Here is a 19,344-nt window from a genome sequence, read left to right on the forward strand (position 1 = left end):
TCTAGTTAACAGTTTTATAGCTTTTGTGCACATTTTAAGTTCATTATTAAGCACTCAAAGTCTCCTGTTAGTTCTCATAACTTGTCAGTTGATTCTCCTGCAATCATATTACCTGCAAATAAATGTTCTGTCTCCTTTCCAACGCCTGTGGTTCTCACTACTTTTTCTTATTGCACTGGCTGCAATATGAGGCAGAACCATTCTGAATCGCACTGGTAATACTGGTCCTCCCCGTCCCATTCATCTCATAGGTTTGCTTAAGCACTTCTCCATTAGTATGTTTCCTGTGGGTAACCTTCATCAGGTTAGGGAGATTCTGTTCTATTATTCACACATGGGGTTGTACATCATCATATGCTTCTTTCTGGCATCTCTTGAGATAGCACAATTTCCTTCTTTATAGATTTTGCAAATTATGTACAGTGATAAATTTTCTATGTTTTCAACCAATCTTTCACTCCCGGTAAAAATCCTTCTTAGTCATAATATATTTTAATTTCTGACTTTTACATCTGTGTTTACAAGTGAGAAAAGGCTATATGTAACTTTCTAATAAGGAAAATAAATACAGGCCAAAACAAAGGATTAGACATACATACATATTTTTGCATTATTTGTTAAAAAGAAAACATAAAGGTAAACAATGCTTAATTTTTCTTAAAAAAGAAAAAAGTGTGGGTAAACTGAATGTTTGAAAAATAATCAAACTGAATATGCTTTAACTCATTCTTCTACTTACTTAACTTTCTGTTTGGGTTCAGGCTGTCACCATCAATCCAGTCACTTGCTCCAGCAAGAATCTGGAAGAATTAAAGTCTCCTTTCCTCCTTCTTCTACACCTTCCACAACAGCCATTCAGCAAGTCCCAAAGATTTTACCTCAAAGCTCTCCTAGGAGGCCACAGGATAAAATGGGCAAGGTCAAGAATTTAAGACAGACCCGGCTCCGCTCGCAGTGCACAGTACTGTGTTGCCTTGAGTAAGTTGCTTTACCTCTCTGGGCCCTAATTTATTCATCTGTAAATAGATATGATACTATCAAGACCAAAGAGCTGTGCATGCTAAATCACTTCAGTCATGTCTGACTCTTTTCAACCCTATGGACCACAGCCCACACCAGGCTCCTCTGTCCAGGGGATTCTCCAGGCAAGAATACTAGAATGGGTTGCCACGCCCTCCTCCAGGGGATCTTCCCAATCCAGGGATCAAACCTGTGCCTCTTATGTCTCCTGCACTGGCAGGCAGGTTCTTTACCACTAGTGCCACCTGGGAAGCCCCTTAAAGAGTTGTGGTAAAAATTAAATAACACATGTAGATACCTAACACAATGCCTGCCATCTGATGCGTGACCAAAGGTTAGCACTACTTCAGCAAGGTCTCCTGCCTTCCCCTCTGCTGGGTCCTAGGTTGAGGCCTTCCAACCTTCACCTGGTCTATGACAACTGTCTTCTAGTCTTTCTGCCATATGGATACTGCTGCCAAAGCTTACTTTCTAATATACAAGTCTAATCATGTAATCTACCTGTTTAAATCTTCCCACTGGCTCCCAACTACCTGCTAGGTAAAGTTCCACCTCCTCAGCATGCCTAATAAGGCCTAGTTCAATGGACTTTCTGCCCTTATCTTCCTCTACTCCAAGTGCTTTGCCTTTAGACAAAGCAACGCATCTTCTAGCTATGTTAACCAGGCTTTCAAGTTTGATTTTTGTTTGTTTGCTTGTCTGTTTTAGCAGAACAGATTTTCTTATATTAGCCTCACCACAATGAAGCCTTACTAGCAATTTAAGGCTTCATGGAACAATTCTAGAGCCAACTAACCTCTCTCAGAGTTCTGATTAGATATATGCTTGCTGAGAGGCCCCCTTGAATCCACTATTCTTCAGATGCTGGTAGTCAGACATCAAAGTATTATATTATTTTGAAAGAATGTATCATCCATAACTTAGACTTGTTCTCAATGGATGATTTTCTTCCAGAAGTGCAAACTTCCTGCTACCTCCTCTCTCCAAACAAATGAGTTTGATTCTATTATAGTTTGCTCCTGTAGTCAGGAAACATAGCTCAGAAAAACACATTTCAGCAATGTTATCTGTGTGGGCTGTAACATGAAAAGAAAGAAGAAACTCTCTTATATCAGAAAACCTCCCTAAAATATACCCAGTTTAATTTCATGTGTGGTGGCGTTTATCACAGTGACTGAAAAGACGGCATTCATGGTCATAAGAGACTCTTATGGTCATTCGTGGTCATAAGAATCCCTGCTAGACAAAGATAGTAACAGGGGCTCCAATTAGAAAACTTTGGAGACAACACAAAATAGAGAATGACCTTAGTCTTATAATCTTTTTTAAAGAATCCAACATGCAAGTCACCAAAATGACCTCTAATTTAGAGAAACAAATGATAACGAAAGAGCCAACACTCCATGGTGATTTTTGAATAATTATTTCTTTCACTTAAAACCAGATGTTTTTCCCATAAATAAACACATTATTTTACAACAAGAAAGAAGAAAATGAGACCTGCACAAGAGAGAACACACCACAGATTTTACCTCAAACAGCAGAGGCTGGGATTAATTTTTTTAAGTTTATTTGTCAATTTCAGAAACTCACTAGTGGAATAAAGAGCTTAATACAAGTATGCAAAAAAGAAAGCTCTGTGAGGTTTTCACCAGGATGAAATGGGATTAGCTTTGTAGTTCTTATAGTCTTCTTCACAGAAGAATGCAATTTCAGTTTCACTGGCTGAAAAAAAGAATAGAAAATGGAAAAAAACTGTAATGTAAAACTAGATTTTAAATAAGTATGGAAATACATATTTCATTGATTTAGTGCTTCCAAGGCCCAAAGTTAGAAAAACAAGTATGGTTTCACATTTCATAAAATCAACAAGAAGTTTAAGTACGAGAATCTAGAATTCAACCAATTTAAAAGTAAAAAGAAAAATTACCAAAAAAATTAAAAACAAGAGTTAACACATGAATCTGGTTTCCAAGAAATCATAAAATTGTTCATTTATAGTCCTCTTGACAATCCTAGAAATAATAAACCATTATTTTTTTTTTCCAAATGTGTTACTCTGGTCCTGAAGGAGGAGGAAAACTCTTTTCTCCCCACTCTGAAATTAGCCTGTAGGTATAATAATTTAATACTTAGAGGATCAGTAGAATATTTTACAGATCACTTTACATTCTCCCTCATGACCCATCAAAATATGTGTCTGAAGAAGTTAATTTTTTGCCCGCTTATGACTAATTCATGAGGCTTCAACAATATGCAAAGTGAAAGACACAAATTGGCTTCTACCGCAATACCTTCAAATACCTCTAATTATTCACAAGGGATATGGCGCAGCTAAAGGACCCACAAAGGTTCAGAGCAGTCACAATTCTTTCAACCTAGCAGGTCAAGGACTCTGTCTTCTAAAACAATAAGTCAGCAACATTATTAATTCAGACTGGAGACAAATCTGATGGAAAGCCTTCCAATTATTAAACATGCAATTCTTTAAGGTGTTGCACCAACAAGTTCCACATTTTTTAAATTAAATCAGAAGTTAATACAGCCTGCTTAGCTTTTACAGAAAGAGCAAAAGGGCCTTCAGAATCTTGACAAGAAAACAGACAAGATTATTTGTAATGAATACTGATCACTCAATTAACATATTCTCTAAAAACAGACAAGTGAAACTCTTCAAGCCAAATAAATAGGATAATCAGGAAGGATGCCAAGGATTACCACTGGTCTCCCAGTTTAAAGCTCTCATCTCTTCATTAGAATTTATCACAGAAGAATGAAATTAAAGAGCTTAGCATAACATTTCATTAAAAATGTTTTTGCTGGTTTTAAGTATACCAAATTTAATGTTTCTCAAACCTAAATTTCTGTGGTCTTTACAGAAAATATGGAAATGTTGAAAGAAGAAAATAAAATCACCCAGAGTCTCAGATCTTCATTCCAGCCCTTTTATATATTCAAGATCAAATGAAGATTAATCTTTATAAAAATCATATTACGAACTCTTGTTACAACAAGCCTGAGTGTGTGTGTGTGTAGGCAAGCAGGGAAGACACAGCAGAAAGAAACTGGGAATCGATGAGAGGGGCTGTATAAAAATGCACCCTGGGCAAACGATAAGTTAATGTACAGTTAAATTTTACAAGAAAATGGCATTTAAAATAATAGCTAAGAGCTCTATACTAGGAATTAGTAAAAAGTTGAAAAGGGGGCTTCAAAAAATTCAGTATTCAAAGTTAAGATATTCTGAGATCTATCCTTTAAATAAAAAGCTCCTTTTTGGAAGAGAAGCAAGCCCAAAGGTAGACCTACAAAATTTGCAAGTGATTCTAAAATCCTCCTCCTGATGTTAGGAGAATAAGCAAAAGTCCCCTGTTCTTAATAATCACAATGCAAGATTTCATACACCATGTGCTATTTACATATAGAACTTTACACAGTGCTTTGCCCACACAGCACTTTGCTCAATACACACTAACTGTAATTACAATTTTCACTTAACCGTAGCTGACATTTATCTGCACCCCTTTTGAGAAACTAGTACATCTTACGGCTCTTCAGGATACCAATAATCGGTTTAGAATTAAATGAATGTATAGAAAAAACTGACAAAGCATTCCTGTTTTGACACATAAGTTCTCTTGGGTCTAATTAAGTTATAGATCAATCCATCTTTTATACACTACAGGGTTAAAAATGAGGTCATCTAAGGTAAATATTTTATTTTCAGATGAATGTTTTTTCAGGAAAACTAGATTGACAAATGGGTTAAACTCAAATGGTCCAGGCTGATAAAAATGTTCACCCTTAACAAATTGGAGAATAACACACAAATTAGGAGTTGGCTGGTTTGAACATTCAAAAGAAAGACATAAGGTGGATTTTAAATTTTAGTCATGTTTCTTAAGCAGAATCAGAATATAATGTTTTTTCTTAAATCTACAGAACCCTATTGGAAATCTCTGAGACAATGATTTCACATATTTAGACTGCAAATTTACTTGCCAATTACAGTGAAAACAAATTACAAAAGATTTTCAAGACCTCTACATAATCACCCTTTCCTCCATTATCCCAAATTCTATTTAAAATGGCTCCAGAAGAACCCTCAGGAAGTCTACCACACGCTGGTCCCCTAGGGCTCCTGATTTTAAATTAAATGTGCTGCAGGCGGCAGTGCACTCAGGTGCAGAGTGCCTTGGCATGTGAATGTGAAATGAATGTGCATTCTCAAATCCAATAAATATACCACCAGCTCATCCCTTTGTCTTACTAGCAAATGAAACCAAGTAAGAACGCTCCAAATACATTTGTAGACCATTTTAATACTGACTTTCAAGTTTAATGAAATGAACACAAGCCAGGACATTCAAATGTTGGATATGAAATTAATAATTAAGAATTTTATAATGTTTCCATTACAAAATGCACATATATACACCTTCAATGGGAAAATAATAACTTCAAATTTTTTAAAAGAAGAAGAAAAACCAATTTTAAATGCAAAAATCTCAGGAAAGTTGAGTATAATGAACTTAAACTCCTCAACTAACTTATTTCAATAAACCCATCTATAAACAAGGATTTACTGTATGGCTTCTAAATCCCAAGCTTCATATCAAAGCTGTATGCAGCACAGCAATTGTCGTCCAAGAAAAGAGGCTGAGAAATGTGTCCTGACTGTAGTACAATTAATGATCAGAGCAGGCTGTAATGTGAATAATAACTCCAGATTATTGGCCAAAAAAAAAAAAAAAGCCAAGAAGGGCAAGGTGTGATTTCTGCAGCAATTTGACACCAAAAGGACAAAGTTTCACTGTCTCACCTGGTCCAGGAGTCATCCTTGCAAGTTTCACCAAAGTATAATCTAAGAATCATTCAAAACCATGCCCACAGCTGTGTTATATTTCTAACTTTTTACCAAAGGAGGTCAACAATCCAACAAGTAGTTCCAAACAACCATGTGTCTTTTATTTCTTATTTGCTTGAGATTCCGTTTTCAAGCTGGTTGAGAAAGATTTCAAACTATAGTTTGGAGAAAACAAATATAGAGATAAGTCTGACCTTTGATAGACTGGACACTGTGATTTCCACATCAGCATGCAAAGTGAAAGTGTTAGTTGCTCAGTCGTGTCCGACTCTTTGTGACCCCATGGACTGTAGCCCTCCAGGTTTCTCGGTCATGGAATTCTCCAGACAAAAATACTAGAATAGGTTGCCATTCCCTTCTCCACGGGATCTTCCTGACCAACGGATCAAACCCGTGTCTCCTGCATCAGCGGGCATATTTTTTACATCTGAGCTACCAGGGAAGCCCGAGGGGAGTGCAAAAAGGAAGAATCATGTCTGGAAGGTTCCTTCTGATCTTCTTCCTCTGGGATCCCAAATTCCCTGGGCCTACCACCTATTTTAGCAAGTACCAGATCATCGCTGCTATGATGTTAACATGAACAGCCGGTTAAACACACTGTCAAAGCAGGAAAGCATGTATGCCCCCAAGATATTACTACCTAAAAAGAGAATGGGAAAGGGACTCAAACCTTCAGGAAACACTAATCATATATGAGCCTGATAAAGAAGCGGAGCCAAGGAAGCCTACAATCTGAGCTGCTTAGCCAAGGTCACCGAGAGGTGCCGGGCACCAAGACTGGGTTTCGGCTGTAGGCAGACAATAGAGGAGCGACACACAAAGTGGAAACAAGCCACAAGGGAGCTGGGGAGTTAGCACAAGATGTGGCCTGACGCGGACTCTTCCCAGAGGTGAGCACTTAGAGTTTGCCAGACTGTATCTTGCTCTAAAATATTTCCGGTAAAACATAACTGACTTTAGAAGAGTTACCCTATCTCAGTTTCTTTCCTAAACCGGAGACGATTCAAAAGACAGCAATCGTAGAATCCAGCAAAATGAAAGAGATAAAATATAACCCCAAAAATATTTAACATGAAAATTTATTACCTAGGGGAATTAGTCCATAAAACTACAACTGTTAACAACAAGATCTTTAAATTATAAACAACAATTCTAGGTAAGGCCTTCTTCCTTCTTCCACAAAACAAATCTTTTTATTGATGTATTTTAGGACGAAATCCACAAGCAAAAACCTCCCCTGATGTCAAGCGTAGAATATACAATTGGGATCTGCAATGCAGATAAAAGGCTAGAGAATTTCTTGGTGAGAAAAGAAATCTTCAAACCAGTTTGTTCCCCTAATTTCCCCCCTTACAGTCTCTTTTCCTTTCATGATTTTTACAGAAAAGTCATAATGATACATTTGTTACACTGGCCTTATTCCCATGGCAACTGGCTGTGATGGCAGAGTGACAGCTCTACAGCAAGATCAAGTGGTAAGAAGGGAGAAAGCGATGACTTGGAATTTTTCTCCTAAAACCTCTTAAAAACCTAACCAGGCACAGCACCAAGGGAGGGAAAATTCCCTAGAAAAATCACACATTTCAAGTACTGCTTTTACAACTCTACTCCCACTTAGAATTTTTTGTTGCTCTCCAGGGGCCATCACCTCCTTCCCCATGAGTAGTAACTGTGGCTTGTTCTCAAGGGTACAGAAACACTGCTCTCAGCAACAAAGGGGAACATGCAGAAGAGGGGGTTGCTCCCAACAGGGATGGCAGACACCCTCAACCAGAGCTACAGACTTGCCAGGGCATGAGAACAGTTTGAAGTAACCTGAAACCAGTGGAGAACTCATGAAAACGATCCAATTCTGATCGAAGATCTATATCGCCTTAAAACAAGAATGACCAAAAAAAAAAAAAAAAAGTGATTTGATTTATACCTTTATAGGTGGTTTGTTATATAAGTCTGAAATTGATGACAATTAAACCAACAACTTGAGATTTTAACAAATTCAAAACATTTGCCAACTGCTTTCTCCAAAATGGTTTCCAAATAAAATGAAGTGTTTTTGAGGGCGTTTACATGCATTGCTCCAGATGCTTTCATATACATTCTTTTACTTAGCCCTATGACAACCGTCTGAAATAGGTTTATTATTTCTGTTTCATTTTACAGAAATCAAAGTAGAAGTTCAGAGAGTCTAAATGGCTTCCAGAAGGTCACAGATACCGAGCCATCATTCAAACCAATTTTCCCTAAATTTAGGAGTTGATTCCTTAAAATTGGGCCCTTACTTTATAAGTAATACATGTAAATTATACAAGAAAGTTTAAATTACAAGAACAACTAGATAAAATGGAGAATAAAGGGAAAAAAAAAAACAATTGCTAGCAATGCCACCACCCAGGGAAACCATTTTTATAATTTTAGTATATGATCTCTTCTTCATATACATATGAAAGAAAGTCAAAGTGAAGTCACTCAATCGTGTCCGACTCTTTGCGACCCCATGGACTGCAGCCTACTAGGCTCTTCTGTCCATGGGATTTTCCAGGCAATAGTACTGGAGGGGATTGCCATTTCCTTCTCCAGGGGATCTTCCCAACCCACGGATCAAACCCAGGTCTCCCGCATTGTAGACAGACGCTTTACCATCTGAGCCACCAGGGAAGTCCTCATATACATATACAGACATGTAAATACATACATTTAAAAATAATAATGGTATCACACAATACATTTTCTATTTCCATTCAATAAAGGAAATGAATCTCAAACCAGGAAGGTGAAAGATAACACTTCTGAATGTGTATCACAACCTTGGAGGAGTCACAGAGTTGAGGAAGCACTTTTCTGTTGGCTTGGTAATAGAGATGACAGAAAATTACTTAGTAAGGTTGAGAAAGTCTTACTGATCAAATTGATCAACAAAGTTAGAGGTAATACACCTTCCCAACAGTAGTACAAGAGAACATCCATTTTCTAACATTCCTTCAGATACAACCACTGTTCTTTGTGTCTGCTAGTCTTAAATTATTGCTTGTCTAAGGTCACGCAGACAGTACGTGGCAGTCAAGCTGCTAACCCAAGCACTCTGACTTCAGCCTCTAATTCTTAATCACTAGAGTAGTAAAGTACATAAAATTTAGTCTCTATTTTCATGTATATTGCTCTCATTACTAATAGGGCTGAACTATTTTTTATGTTAGCTATTTCTTCTTCTGCTGCTGCTGCTAAGTCACTTCAGTCGTGTCTGAATCTGTGTGACCCCATAGACGGCAGCCCACCAGGCTCCCCCGTCCCTGGGATTCTCAGGCAAGAACACTGGAGTGGGTTGCCATTTCCTTCTCCAATGCATGAAAAGTGAAAAGTGAAAGGGAAGTTGCTCAGTCGTGTCCGACTCTTCGCAACCCCATGGACCACAGCCTACCAGGCTCCTCTGTCCATGGGATTTTCCAGGTAAGAGTACTGGAGTGGGCTGCCGTCGCCTTCTCCGAGCTATTTCTTCTATCAGTAGTTTATTTCTCTTTTTTGTGCTAATTATAAGACCTCTTTATAAAGTCAGGCTTTCTTTGTCATATATGCTGCAAATATTTTTTCACAATTTATTGCTTCTCCTTTTAACTCTGTTTATGTGGTCAAATCTATCATTTCTCCCTGCTTTATGGCTTCTGGCTTCAAGGGCATGCCTAGAAAGCTCTTCTCCCCAAGATTATGAAACTACTGACCTGCATTTTACCTAAAACCTTTTTTACATTGCAAACATTTAATCTATATAGAATTTATTTTAGAGTAAAGACTAAGAACTTAAGTTTTATTTTCTCAAATGTTTTGGCAATGGGCCCAACAGTTTCTGGCTAATTCATTCTTTTCTCCACTTATTTGAGATGTCAAAATTTTTTCATACCATGAAACTGCTTTTTAGTTGGTTTTTGAATTTTCCAGTCTTTTCCATGGAGCTGTCAATTTCTGTATAAATGCTTCTGCTGCTGCTAAGTTGCTTCAGTCGTGTCTGACTCTGTGCGACCTCACAGACGGCAGCCCACCAGGCTCCGCCATCCCTGGGATTCTCCAGGCAAGAATACTGGAGTGGGTTGCCATTTCCTTCCCAATGCATGAAAGTGAAAAGTGAAAGTGAAGATGCTCAGTCGTGTCTGACTCTTAGCGACCCCATGGACTGCAGCCTACCAGGCTCCTCCATCCATGGGATTGTCCAGGCAAGAGTACTGGAGTGGGGTGCCATTGCCTTCTCCGGCCTGTATCAATACCAGTCTGTTATACTAGGTACAGTTTTACGCTTAATAAGCAGTTAAGTGCTACTTGCTGTAATAAAATAAGCACCAAATTAAGAAGAAATAAATGCCAAATTAAACATTGTTTTTTCAGATAACAGCAATCAATCTTAGTCACAATATGGAAAGACACTAAATCTAGCCAGGAGTATAGACTTAGACACAGAAAACAAGTCTGAGATTATATAACATGGCATTCAAAATGATATCTAAGTTAGAGAGGTCAGGAATCCACTTCAACCACATGTGTCATTTAAAAATGACTTCCTGACAGATGCGACAATAAAACACCTGTCAAAAAAATGTAAGGATTCCTAACATGGACTTCGTGGACCTTGCTACTGCCAAGTCGCTTCAGCCGTGTCCGACGCTGTGCGACCCCATAGACAGCAGCCCACTAGGCTCCTCTGTCCCTGGGATTCTCCAGGCAAGAACACTGGAGTGGGCTGCCATTTCCTTCTCCAATGCAGAAAAGTAAAAAGTGAAAGGGAAGTCGCTCAGTCGTGCCCGACTCTTAGCGACCTCATAGCAACCCCATGGACCTTAAAGTGTCCCTTAACCAGTGCATATAAAAAATTAGAAAGTAAGTGTGATTTGTGCTGCTTCATTATGTCAGAGGCATAATGCCTTCAACTGCTCACATTTCTCTCAAAACCTTCGCTGTACTACCACATCATCTCTAAGTATACATGTAAGTAGAATTACAGTGACATCTAATGGTCACAACACATGTCACACAGCATTTCTTTAAAACAAAACTGCATGCATATTCCAAATGGAAAGGTTAAATCAGGCAATTTTTCAACTGCATACCATAGGCTCCTATTTGAAATTCCATGACTTGGTCGGCTCACAGTGATTTGGATAACTATCAGAAACCACGCTGCTTGTTATACAAACAACATCTCACTTCATTATTCCACGATACTTCTACTGGGCCCTTTTCTCTTAAACTATCAGCTCAAATGAAGCTGATATGAGTAAGTAGGTTATTAAGTGAGTAATAACCTGTCAATCACTTAAAATAACCCTCAGCAGAATTCTGAGCATACTTTCTGGAAAGAACTATTTGCATGTTGAACGCTGGGAAAGCAGATATCTACTGCCCTCAGTCAAACGATCTGAATGTACATCATTCTTGTCCTTCCCCTCTGAATAACTATCAGGTAGTGTAAAGAGCACCAAGGGTAGCATTTACTTTGCATTAAGTTATCTGAATATAATCAGCCAGACATCACCATCCAGGCCGGGAAAGACAGTGCCCCCTCCAGCCCCACATGCACACACACACACACACTTTCTCACCAATTCCAGCTGCTTTCAGGGTACTATCTTCTTTTAACAGGAGTCTGTCATCGTCTTCCAAACTCAACACAAGTTCATTTGTCTAGAAAGAAAAAAAAATCCACTTTTTACCAGTACTTTTATTAGTTTCACATTTGGTGAGATTCCTCAAAGACAAACGAATTGATACTTTGGGTCACAGCAATAATCCAAGTCACATTTTGCTCCCATCGCTGTAGGGAAAGCAGTGAACAGGTACATAGTGAGTGCTTCCTAAATACACACTACATAAAGCACTATGGAGACAGGGCTAGAACACAGAGCTTTTGTGCTAGAGCTGGGTTAAAATTCAGGTTCCACAAATATCCAGCTGTGTGGTCTCAATAAATTACATAGCCTTAGGAAAAAAAAAAAAGTAGGGGTAGCAACGCATCTTCTTACTGCCATGTGGTGAGGATGGAGAGAGATGCAGTATATAAAACCCCCAGTGCAGTGTCAGTCACATAGGGAGCAGTGTCAGCTGTCAGTGTTCTGTTTCATCATCATCTCATCCTCACAATACCCCAGGAGGATTCAGAGAGGTTAGCACACAGACTGAGGATGTGATCAGGGGACTAAGGTTCTGTTAGTGGAAACAGAAACCGCCCACCCTGGTCAGGCACTACAGTAACCATTTGCGTGATTTTACAACAGCAGATCTTAGTAAGGAAAACAGAACTAACAAGCCACTATCAACTGGAAGCATTTGGGAAAGGTCAAAAGGAGATGCCACATCTCCTATCAATCTCCCAGAATCCTTCTCACTGGAATCCATCTTGGCTGAAGAATGCTTGCTCCACCAAGAAGGACCCTGAGTGAGAATGACTGGCCAGAGACAGCCCAGAAGCTAATCTCATCACCACAGAACCTGGGACTGCAGGCCACATGGCAGAGCAGTGCCCCTGGGCTCCCTTACCCTCCTGCTCTTCACCCGGGAGCCCTTCCCAGTAAAGCCTCTTGCTGTGTCAGCAGGTGTGTCTCCTCGGACAATTCATCTCCCAGTCTTAGACCAGAGCTCAGTCTTGGGTCCTGGTAGGTGTCCCTCTTCCTGCAACAGATCCAGTTTTGACCAGTCTGACTTCTGAGAGAAGCAAGTTTGCCTTTACTGAAAGCTCACGTATTTAAAAACCCTGCTCCAGCTAACAAACACTTGGTCCCAAGTCCTGTTAACTAACATTTCTCTTTGTGATTTAGGGAAAGTGTGCTCTCCAATGCTACTCACAAATCCACTTAAACACCATAAATGTTGATCCTGCCTCTAAACAGCACCTAGTAGTGAGCACTCGCTGGGCACACAGTACCACCTGTCAACCAGAACGCAGTTGTTTAGTACCAGACTCTCTTTCCAGAATATGGCTGAGAGGGAGGCTCAGAAGAAAGGCCTTCTCAGCAGTCAAAAGAGCCACCCTGGGAGGCATGCTCCACAGCTTTACGCACTAGAAAGAGCACAGGGGCTTAAACGTGCACAGATTAAAAGGGGGGACAAACTTTACCGAAGAAATCATTTTAGAATGGGCAATACATATTCACAAGACAAAATTCTCCAAGTACATATGGACAGAATGAGATGTAGGCTCCTCCCTCCTCCACCCAGCTACCCACCTTTCCTCCAGAGAATTTGTACTAATTCTTATGCATCCTTCCAGAGACTGTCCTTGTACCTTCCAGAGACTGTTGCTGTACATGTACATGCAGGCAGAGATGTGCCTATAAACCTTTTCACACAAACGGTGGCATGGTATATGCTGTATTATAACTTCTCTTTAAATATCTTAAAGTCATTCGGATACAATGAACTTACAAAACAAGACTTACAGAAAGAGACTCAGAGAACAAACTTATGGTTTCTGGGGGAAAGGATAGTTAGGGAGTTTGGGATGGACATATTTAAAGTGGATAATCAACAAGGACCTACTGTATAGCACAGGCAGCTCTGCTCAATGTCATGTGGCAGCCTAGATGGGAGCAGGGTTTGGGAGAGAATGGATACATGTATATATATGGCTGAGTCCCTTAGCTGTTCACCTGAAACTATCACAATATTGTTTATCAGCTATACCACAATACAAAATTAAATATCTTAAAATCATTCAAAATTAGTTTAAGAGCTGCATCATAATTTATCAAGGCTATAGTATATTCCAATGGAAGGATTAACACTCTCTCTGTCCCTACTGATGGACATTCAGGTTGTTTCCTATCTCCTATCCTACTCAGTCCTGCATCAAATGTCCTTGTCCATGTATCATTTGGTATATGTACAAGTTTTGTCTGTAAGATAAATTCCTAGAACTGTTCGGTCAGAGAGGAAGTACAATTTTTATTTTGACAGATATTTCCAAATTACTCTCCAAAGAAGCAGTACCCATTTATACCACCACTACCCATCACTGGGATTCCCTGGTGGCTTAGATGGTAAAGCATCTGCCTGCAATGCGGGAGACCCGGGTTTGATCCCTGGGTTGGGAAGATCCCCTGGAGAAGGAAATGGCAATTCACTCCAGTATTCTGCCTAGAAAATTCCATGGATGGAGGAGCCTGGTGGGCTACAGTCCATTCGGTCGCAAAGTCGGACACGACTGCGCGACTTCACTTCACTTCACTTCACCCATCACGGAGAGTCCCTGTTTCCCATACCCTCACCAGCACAGTGTATTATCGAAAGATTTTGATATTGCCAATCTGGCAAATGTAGATTAAGAATAGCATTGTGGTGGTTTAGTCACTAAGTCGTGTCCAACTCTTGTGACCCCTGGACTGTAGCCCTCCATGTTCCTCTATCCATAGGATTTTCTAGGCAAGAATACTGAAGTGGGTTGCCATTTCCTTCTCCAGGGGATCTTCCTGACCCAGGGATTGAACCTGGGTCTGCTGCACTGCAGGCAGATTCTCTACCTACTGAACTACCAAGGAAGCCCCCAAGAAGAGTAATTTATATTTATTTGGGTGTGAATAAAGGCTGAGAGGTTAAAGCGTCTGCCTGCAATAAGGGAGACCCGGGTTCAATCCCTGGATTGGGAAGATCCCCTGGAGAAGGAAATAGCAACCCACTCCAGTATTCTTGCCTGGAGAATCCCATAGACGGAAGAGCCTGGTAGGCTACAGTCCACGGGGTCGCAAAGAGTCGGACATGACTGAGCGACTTCATTCAAAGGTGTGAATAGTTTCTATTTTTTAATAAACTTGTTGGATAATTTTTTAAGTGGAATTGTGGAATATTGTTACATTCTAAGAAAACTAGGCTTCCTTGAAGGCTCAGATGGTAAAGAATCTACCTGAAATGCAGGAGACCTGGGTTCAATCCCCAGATCAGGAAGATCCTCTGGAGAAGGGAATGGCTACCCACGCCAGTCACAAAGAGTCAGATACAACTGAGTGACTAACACTCACTTTTCACTAAGAAAATTAGGTCTTTTCTGTAATACAAGTTAGAAAATCTCCCAGTTTTCCTTTGTTCCTTCATTTTCCTTCTAGTGCCTTTTTTTTTTTAATTTTTCTATCATATTTGAAAAGACCTTCAGTGTAAGGTTACTTTAAAATCCCATGTTTCCTTAAAATATTTTAATTAACTTCACCTTTTAAACTTCTAATCACAGAGTATTTCAAACATAAAATGCATGCAGGATAGTACAATGAACCCCTCATGTACCTAACACCCAACTTGAACAGATTATCCACTCATGTTAATCTAGTTAATCTCTATCCTTACCTATGGGTTTCATCTTAGACTTCTTTGAGTATTTATTTTGGCATAAGGAAAAGGATATGGATTCAACTTAACTGTTTTTTAGTTGTTCCAGTAATATTTACTGAATCCTCCATATTTTCCCCATAAATTTGAAATGCAATGTTCACTATATACTAAATTTCCATATATAATTGGGTCTATTTTTGGACTTCTGATTCTGTGTCTTTGAACTAAAAGTTCATGTGACAGTACCACACTGTTTTAGTTACTATAGTTTTACCATATGCCTTAATGTGCCAGGGTTAGTCACTTTCATTTCTCTCTCTTCTGACTATTCTTCATTATTTATCTTTTGCATGTTAGTTTTATAATCAGTTTCTTTAGCTTTTATATACACACCACATACACACACACACACACACATATACAAATATATATACACACACCACTGTTACTAGAATTTTATTTGGGTGGCATTAAATTTGTCAATTAACTATGAGAGAACTGACATCTTCATACTGTTGCCTCTTCCCATCCAAATACCCTTTACATTTCCACTTAAATCTCATCTTATATCCCTCTTTGCATGTTTTTCTTTTTTATTAAATTAAGGTGGAATTTCATATAAAGATAGCACATAGTTCTTAAGAGAAGTTCAGCTCAATGAGTCTGGACAACCAAATAACCTCTCTGCAATTTTAAAGTTTTCTTCTTAAAGATCTTGCATATTTCTTACAAAGTTTACTACAGGGTGTGACTTCTTCCTTTCATAAACTTTTAACAAGGATAGCTATCCAGTTTCCAAACTCACAAAATGTAAAACAGAAATTGGGTTATTTCTTTCAGATCTTTTTTATAGGAATTATTATGACTTTACAAGTAGCCTACTGATTATACCCCATACTACACACATAGACTCACAAGTACATTTTCTTGCCAAAATAAACCATACTATAATAATTACTTGCACTGGACTACTGATTCATTCAAGAAACACTGAGCTCATCGTCCAAACAGGAGGCTTGGTGGGAAGGTATCCAGTCACTTTTTTATTGTGGTGATGGCACCAAATTTCTGTGGACACCTGGTAATTTCAATTAAGAAAGTCTAAACCTAGAAATTTGGGGAAATGGGGAACATGCCTTTTGTGAACAAGTTCATTAAGATACAGGAGTTAGTTGGAAGTTTCTCCCTTTGGCTAAGGAAGAAGACTAAAATTACAGCAGGGTTAGAAAACTGACAGGCTGGGCCAGTGACGTCTACAGGCCTTGTAAATGGGAAGTAGACGCACATGCAAAAACGAGAACCACGGCTGGCAGTTGGAAAAGGCACAAAGGAGGGACATGTGGGTAAAAGTTTTAAGTCTTAAAACTGTATCTCTAAAAATATATTGACTCCTTCCTTACAAAAGTTAAAGAGGAAATCTGAAGAACTATCTCTTAACTGGGTTTCCCTGGTGGCTCAGGGGTAAAGAACCCCTGAGCAGGGGACATGGGTTCCATACCTGGGTCTGGAAGATCCCCTGGAGAAGGAAATGGCAACCCACTCCAGGATTCTTACCTGGGAAATCCCATGGACAGAGGAGCCTGGTGGGGCTGCAGTCCATGGGGTCACAAAACAGTTGGACACAACTTAGCAACTAAATAACAACAATCTCAACTAGAATCTCTATAATTTAGATGAGAAGTTTATAAAGCCAGATTCCAGAAACCTCCTCAGTGACTCAATTTGTTTGGAGAATCTTTAAGTAAATACATTGCTCAACTGAAAAATGGGCTCTAATTTCACAACTCTAATGTGCCAAGATGGAACATATGTTTTAAATATAAGAAACAATTCTAAGATATTTCCAACTATAGCAGGAAAACTTTCTGATTTTTGTAAATATCATAATACTGATTAATCTGAATATTATGAACTAGGTCTTCATTAGGATAAAGGAATACTCTACTTATTATTCCCTTTTAGGAAACATGAGCATATGAGCAAGCTATGATATAAATGCAACACTAAATGGAGGATGACAACCTTTTTAAAGAGCCTATTGTTTCATTTTAACTTCATTTATTTTCTTTCTACAATAAGATCAAGATTCCTACTCTCCACATTTTAAGGACAAGCCTAAAAACAGTCCTGGCTTGGACAAGAGAAAATGGATGGAGTCCGTGACCAGATACAATTCTAGCATCCATACAAAGTAAAGACTCCATACCATAGTCACAGACATACACAAGCACCAAATTTCAAAGCATTTGACAATTGGATCCTGTCAAATTTGTATACATAGTCCTTGGTATAGAAAAATAAAGTTACTGGAAAGAACCAGCTTGATTTTAGCCCAAGGAAACTGATTTCAGATTTCTGACCTCCAGAACTGTAAGACAGTAAATGTGTGTTGTTTTAAGCCACAGGGGGGAAAAAAAAATTGAGTTACTAATCCACAGTCAACAGACATATCCTTATACCATCCTCTTTATGATCTCTTGCTATACGTTTATTTGAAAGCTGACGGAGTTTATGGGGGGCATCATCTATGAATAGCAAAGAGAATGAAATTAAGTGAATCCATAAATAAATACTTCCTTCAAAAATTGTTAGGAAACATTCCTTTGAATGAGGCATTGTGCTAGGTATTGGAAATATGAGGAATAAAATACAGTCCCTTATCCTTGAGTAGTTTCTATAATAGAAGAAATTATTGTTTTAATGAGAAGTCTATACGAGGTCACTGAGATTCAAGAAGAAAGATCACTCTGGTCTATCTACATGAGATGCAAACATAAAAACATTGTTCTAAAAAAGTATGAAGACGGAAATGTAAACATACTATAAACACATAACTAAGCAGTCCTCTTTGGGGCAGCCCATGTCCTCTGTGAAACTAGTAGGCCTGTTTCTGAGAGCCACAGTACGGGGCCTTAACATACAGAGAGAGTCAAATGAGAGAAAACACGTTATTTTCATAATGCCCTCTTCTGGTATAGAAATAAGAAAATCAAAGAAATTGGACTAAATATAATATTTGATTTCCTTTATTTGTAAGCTGAATTTATTTCAACAAGTTTTATGCTTGTTAAACATTTGCTTGATATACCGGGTTGACCAAAAAGTTCATTCAAGTTTTTCTGCACCAAAAAAACCCGAACAAACTTTTTGGTCAACTCAATATATTAACAACATTTTTTTTTTAATTAACACTTTTTTAAAAAAGAATCTATTACCAACAGGAATACAATTTAGAGGTGTGTTTTTTTCTTTTAATGGATAAAAGGCTATTTAAAGGGTAAATTCAAAATGAAAAATGCTACTATAATGAAAAATATCTTAGAAGTACACATGTTCATTCATTTATTCACTAAGTCAACCAAAATTGATCACCTGCTATGTGCCAGATACTGTCCATATGAAACATACCTTTGATTTATGTGCTTGATGAACAATCTTCAGTTTATCTGAAAAAAAAAAAGTTGTCTTTTTACTAAAATTATTCTAACCTAAGTGAAATATACACATTTATGACATAAAATAGGTCACAATGGCTAAAAATAAGCTTACAATGTATGTACACAAGAAAACAAACAAATGTGACTTTTGAATTATCTATTACACTAAGTTACCTATTACACTCTTTTTCTCACTATAAATATATATTGTTTGTTACTAGAGACAAGTTAGAGAAGCCAATAGTAGTTGCTTTTTTTTTAAACAAAAGGACCTTGATTAAAGTCAGTTATAATCGACCTGCAAAATTGCATACTGACCTCTCCAAGTGTCATCATGTTCTATATATTTTGCTAATAACTCTTTAAGTTAGAAATATCTTTGCTCTAATATGCTCTGCAACCCCACAATAAGGAGGCAACATTTTTTTTTAGCAGAAAAAGAAATGCTTTGAACATAAACTTTTACCAAATTTTTCTCTCCAACAGAAATTGGTAAGAATTGGGAAGAAAACAAATGCCCCTTCCCTTGTTAAATCATCTTTTTCACTTGTTTTTACTTCTTAAAAAAAAAAAACCAATTTCAATTATTAACAGAAACAACTTCTGCAGGTATTATTTCCTTAGTGCAGATTTCTTGAGGAAAACAACCTCATAAAGATAAAAATAAGATTTACAAGATTTACATTTGCAGAGTATTTAATGTGTTCACATTGTTTAATGTAATCT

General features: G+C 38.2%; 1 protein-coding gene across 4 annotated transcripts in view; it reads right to left on the minus strand.

Annotated features, from left to right (window-relative positions):
• Positions 1–2,568: 2,568 nt before the first annotated feature.
• Positions 2,569–19,344, minus strand: part of C2H2orf76 (chromosome 2 C2orf76 homolog) — a 115,155-nt gene continuing 98,379 nt past the window's right edge. For all 4 annotated transcript variants that reach the window (XM_069577805.1, XM_069577804.1, XM_069577807.1 and 1 more), the window contains exons 5-7: positions 18,590–18,627; positions 11,470–11,551; positions 2,569–2,745 (exon numbers count right to left, since the gene is read on the minus strand). In XM_069577805.1, the coding sequence (XP_069433906.1) occupies positions 2,669–2,745; positions 11,470–11,551; positions 18,590–18,627 (197 nt within the window). In that variant the 3' untranslated portion in view covers positions 2,569–2,668. The remainder of the gene's footprint in view (positions 2,746–11,469; positions 11,552–18,589; positions 18,628–19,344) is intronic.

The sequence above is a fragment of the Ovis canadensis genome, chromosome 2 (genome assembly GCF_042477335.2).
Source record: "Ovis canadensis isolate MfBH-ARS-UI-01 breed Bighorn chromosome 2, ARS-UI_OviCan_v2, whole genome shotgun sequence".
Lineage (NCBI taxonomy): Eukaryota > Metazoa > Chordata > Mammalia > Artiodactyla > Bovidae > Ovis > Ovis canadensis.